The sequence below is a fragment of the Electrophorus electricus genome, chromosome 21, assembly GCF_041902795.1.
Source record: "Electrophorus electricus isolate QZ-2024a chromosome 21, ASM4190279v1, whole genome shotgun sequence".
Classification (NCBI taxonomy): domain Eukaryota; kingdom Metazoa; phylum Chordata; class Actinopteri; order Gymnotiformes; family Gymnotidae; genus Electrophorus; species Electrophorus electricus.
Window position 1 is genome coordinate 19,227,501 of NC_137517.1, and position 5,000 is coordinate 19,232,500.

Consider the following 5,000-nt stretch of genomic DNA (forward strand, 5'->3'; position numbering starts at 1 on the left):
AGACTGGGGTCACTGTGAGAGTGGGGAGAAGACTGTGTGGTCTCTGTGAGAGTAGTGAGAAGACTGTGGTCACTGAGAGTGGGGATAAGACTGTGGTCACTGTGAGAGTGGGGAGAAGACTGTGGTCACTGTGAGAGTAGTGAGAAGACTGTGGTCACTGTGAGAGTGGTGAGAAGACTGTGGTCACTGTGAGAGTGGTGAGAAGACTGTGGTCACTGTGAGAGTAGTGAGAAGACTGTGTGGTCTCTGTGAGAGTGGTGAGAAGACTGTGGTCACTGAGAGTGGGGAGAAGACTGGTCACTGTGAGAGTGGGGAGAAGACTGTGGTCACTGAGAGTGGGGAGAAGACTGTGGTCACTGTGAGAGTGGTGAGAAGACTGTGGTCACTGTGAGAGTGGGGAGAAGACTGGTCACTGTGAGAGTGGTGAGAAGACTGTGGTCACTGAGAGTGGGGAGAAGACTGTGGTCACTGTGAGAGTGGGGAGAAGACTGTGGTCACTGTGAGAGTGGTGAGAAGACTGTGGTCACTGAGAGTGGGGAGAAGACTGGTCACTGTGAGAGTGGTGAGAAGACTGTGGTCACTGTGAGAGTGGGGAGAAGACTGTGGTCACTGTGAGAGTAGTGAGAAGACTGTGGTCACTGTGAGAGTAGTGAGAAGACTGTGGTCACTGAGAGTGGGGAGAAGACTGTGGTCACTGTGAGAGTGGGGAGAAGACTGTGGTCACTGTGAGAGTGGTGAGAAGACTGTGGTCACTGTGAGAGTGGGGAGAAGACTGTGGTCACTGTGAGAGTGGTGAGAAGACTGTGGTCACTGTGAGAGTAGTGAGAAGACTGTGTGGTCTCTGTGAGAGTGGTGAGAAGACTGTGGTCACTGAGAGTGGGGAGAAGACTGGTCACTGTGAGAGTGGGGAGAAGACTGTGGTCACTGAGAGTGGGGAGAAGACTGTGGTCACTGTGAGAGTGGTGAGAAGACTGTGGTCACTGTGAGAGTCTACCCTGAGACACTCACCAGAGTCCAGACCTCTGTACATGGTCCTCGGGACACACAAAGGAGCTCCAGATAGATCTGACACAGTCATTACTGATCTTACTGACAAAATCATACCTTTATTAACACTGACAAAACTAAGCCAGTGTTTGCTGTGGAAGAAACAGCATATACTAAAAAACAACAAATATGTCAGATATTAAGATAAGCTACAAAAACAATCAATAGTGAAAAATGTTTTGACAACTGTAAGTCTCTCTCTCTCTGTCTCTCACCTCTCTCTCTCTCTCTCTCACCTCTATCCCCCCTGATAGTCATGATTATATCTGATAATGATAAAGTCTGATAGTCATGATTCGATCTGAGAATGATAGTCTGATAATCATGATTATGTCTGATAATGATAAAGTCTGATAGTCATGGTTATGTCTGATAATGATAAAGTATGATAGTCTGATTATGTCTGATAATGATAAAGTCTGATAGTCATGGTTATGTCTGATTATACCTGACTTTGGTGATGCTGCAGTGTTGTATTTTGGGAGATGTAGTCCCTCACCCTGAGTGCTCTGAGTATTTACTGTGATGCTGCAGTGTTGCATTCTGGGAGATGTAGTCCCTCACCCTGAGTGCTCTGTACTGCAGGTTTATGCACCACCTGCCAGCACTGCCGATTATAACCGAGAGTCCCCAGGGTACCCGACCTCCAAAGCCCCGGGATCAGGGTTCAGTAGTTCCTTCTTTATGCCAGGTAACACACACACACACACACACAATTACACACGTAATTTTTACAGATTTCACATATTTTGAATTATACAGAAAATTTGTATACAGAACAGAATAATAACAACATTGTGAACCCATATTGTGTCTCTCTCTCTCGCTCTCTCCTTCTCTCTCAACCCTTTCTCAACCCTCTCTCTCCCCCCTCTCTCTCACTCTCTCTCTCTCTCCTCCACCCCACAGATGGTCATCACAGCACAGACCCCTGGTCCTCGTCTGGTGTGTTGAACCAGCCAGGCTACAGTGCCATGTTGGCCAACCCATCTCATGGCCCCCAGAGCACCACCTACTGTGGCTTGCACCCGCACGAGAGACTCGTGAGTCTGTCCATGTCTCACCCCTGAGTCTGTCCATGTCTTATCCATGAGTCTGTCCATGCCTCACTCCAGAGTCTGTCACTGTCTGTCCATGTCTCACCCCTGAGTCTGTCCATGTCTTATCCATGAGTCTGTCCATGTCTCACTCCTGAGTCTGTCCCTGTCTCACCCCTGAGTCTGTCCATGTCTCACTTCTGAGTCTGTCCATGTCTCATTCCTGAGTCTGTCCCTGTCTCACCCCTGAGTCTGTCCCTGTCTGCCCATGTCTCACCCCGGAGTCTGTCCCTGTCTCACTCCTGAGTCTGTCCATGTCTCACTCCTGAGTCTGTCCCTGTCTGTCCTGGTCTCACTCCTGAGTCTGTCCCTGTCTCACTCCTGAGTCTGTGCCTGTCTGTCCATGTCTCACCCCTGAGTCTGTCCATGTCTCACTTCTGAGTCTGTCCATGTCTCATTCCCGAGTCTGTCCCTGTCTCACTCCTGAGTCTGTCCCTGTCTCACCCCTGAGTCTGTCCCTGTCTGCCCATGTCTCACCCCGGAGTCTGTCCCTGTCTCACTCCTGAGTCTGACCATGTCTCACTCCTGAGTCTGTCTCTGTCTGTCCTGGTCTCACCCCGGAGTCTGTCCCTGTCTCACTCCTGAGTCTGTCCATGTCTCACTCCTGAGTCTGTCCCTGTCTGTCCTGGTCTCACTCCTGAGTCTGTCCCTGTCTCACTCCTGAGTCTGTGCCTGTCTGTCCATGTCTCGCCCCTGAGTCTGTCCATGTCTCACTTCTGAGTCTGTCCATGTCTCATTCCTGAGTCTGTCCCTGTCTCACTCCTGAGTCTGTCCCTGTCTCACCCCTGAGTCTGTCCCTGTCTGCCCATGTCTCACCCCGGAGTCTGTCCCTGTCTCACTCCTGAGTCTGTCCATGTCTCACTCCTGAGTCTGTCCCTGTCTCATTCCTGAGTCTGTCCCTGTCTCACTCCCGAGTCTGTCCATGTCTCACTGTGATTCAGGTCTATTATGCCTCTGTTACACATCTGTTACAGCCGCTACATACAGACCATCCATCCATCATTCATCATCCTTCCATCTATCCAATCATTTATCCCTCTATCCATCATCTATCCATTCCTCCATCCATCATCTATCCATCATCCATCTGATCATCCATCCATCCATCCATCATCCCTTCATCCCTCCATCCATCATCTATCCATCATCCCTCCATCCATCCATCTATCCATCCATCCATCCCTCCATCCATCATCTATCCATCATCCATCCATTCCTCCATCCATCATCTATCCATCATTCATCCATTATCCCTGCATTCATCCATCTATCCAGCCATCCCTCTATCCATCATTCATCCATCATCCCTGCATTCATCCAATCATCCATCCATCTATCATCCCTTCTTCCATCCATCCATCCATCCCTCCATCCATCATCTATCCATCATCCATACATAAGAAGTTTAGTCATTGTGGTTTGAAAAGTGAGCCATTTGAAGCCATCTCAACGAGCTCTGTTCTTCATCAGTTACCGTCACACTCCTCACACCAACCTCTGTTCTTCATCAGAGTTACCCATCACACTCCTCGGCAGAGATCAACCCGAGTCTTCCTCCGATGTCAACGTTCCATCGCAACAGCGGGTCAAATCACTACAACACCACCTCCTGCACTGCAACCACAAACGGAACAGACAGCATTATGGGTAAGCCATGGGGCCCCACCTCCCTCAGCCTCCATCTGATCAGACAAAAAGGGAGCATCTCATTCCAGTTAAATGTGTGGGAATACTAGGAAATGCTTCTCATTCCAGTTAAATATGTGGGAATACTAGGAAATGCTTCTCATTCAGTTAAATATGTGGGAATACTAGGAAACGCTTCTCATTCAGTTAAATGTGTGGGAATACTAGGAAACGCTTCTCATTCAGTTAAATGTGTGGGAATACTAGGAAACGCTTCTCATTCAGTTAAATGTGTGGGAATACTAGGAAACACTTCTCTTTCAGTTAAATGTGTGGGAATACTCAGTTAAATATGTGGGAATACTAGGAAATGCTTCTCATTCAGTTAAATGTGTGGGAATACTAGGAAACGCTTCTCATTCAGTTAAATGTGTGGGAATACTAGGAAACGCTTCTTATTCAGTTAAATGTGTGGGAATACTAGGAAACGCTTCTCATTCAGTTAAATGTGTGGGAATACTAGGAAACGCTTCTCATTCAGTTAAATGTGTGGGAATACTAGGAAACGCTTCTCATTCAGTTAAATATGTGGGAATACTAGGAAACACTTCTCATTCAGTTAAATATGTGGGAATACTAGGAAACACTTCTCATTCCAGTTAAATATGTGGGAATGCTAGGAAACACTTCTCATTCCAGTTAAATATGTGGGAATGCTAGGAAACGCTTCTCATTCAGTTAAATATGTGGGAATACTAGGAAACGCTTCTCATTCAGTTAAATATGTGGGAATACTAGGAAACGCTTCTCATTCAGTTAAATATGTGGGAATACTAGGAAATGCTTCTCATTCAGTTAAATGTGTGGGAATACTAGGAAACGCTTCTCATTCAGTTAAATGTGTGGGAATACTAGGAAACGCTTCTTATTCAGTTAAATATGTGGGAATACTAGGAAACGCTTCTCATTCAGTTAAATATGTGGGAATACTAGGAAACACTTCTCATTCAGTTAAATATGTGGAAATACTAGGAAACACTTCTCATTCAGTTAAATATGTGCGAATGCTAGGAAACGCTTCTCATTCCAGTTAAATATGTGGGAATACTAGGAAACGCTTCTCATTCCAGTTAAATATGTGAGAATGCTAGGAAACACTTCTCATTGCAGTTAAATATGTGGGAATGCTAGTGTGTGTATGTAAATTCTGTGTCTGGAAGTGAACTGTAG

The 5,000-nt window shown here is 46.6% G+C and overlaps 1 protein-coding gene across 10 annotated transcripts in view; it reads left to right on the forward strand.

Annotated features, from left to right (window-relative positions):
- LOC113568239 (transcription factor 4) overlaps window positions 1-5,000 on the forward strand; it is a 151,597-nt gene that overhangs the window by 124,396 nt on the left and 22,201 nt on the right. For all 10 annotated transcript variants that reach the window (XM_081704183.1, XM_081704189.1, XM_081704181.1 and 7 more), the window contains 3 exons: window positions 1,633-1,738; window positions 1,957-2,090; window positions 3,656-3,791. In XM_081704183.1, the coding sequence (XP_081560309.1) occupies window positions 1,633-1,738; window positions 1,957-2,090; window positions 3,656-3,791 (376 nt within the window). The remainder of the gene's footprint in view (window positions 1-1,632; window positions 1,739-1,956; window positions 2,091-3,655; window positions 3,792-5,000) is intronic.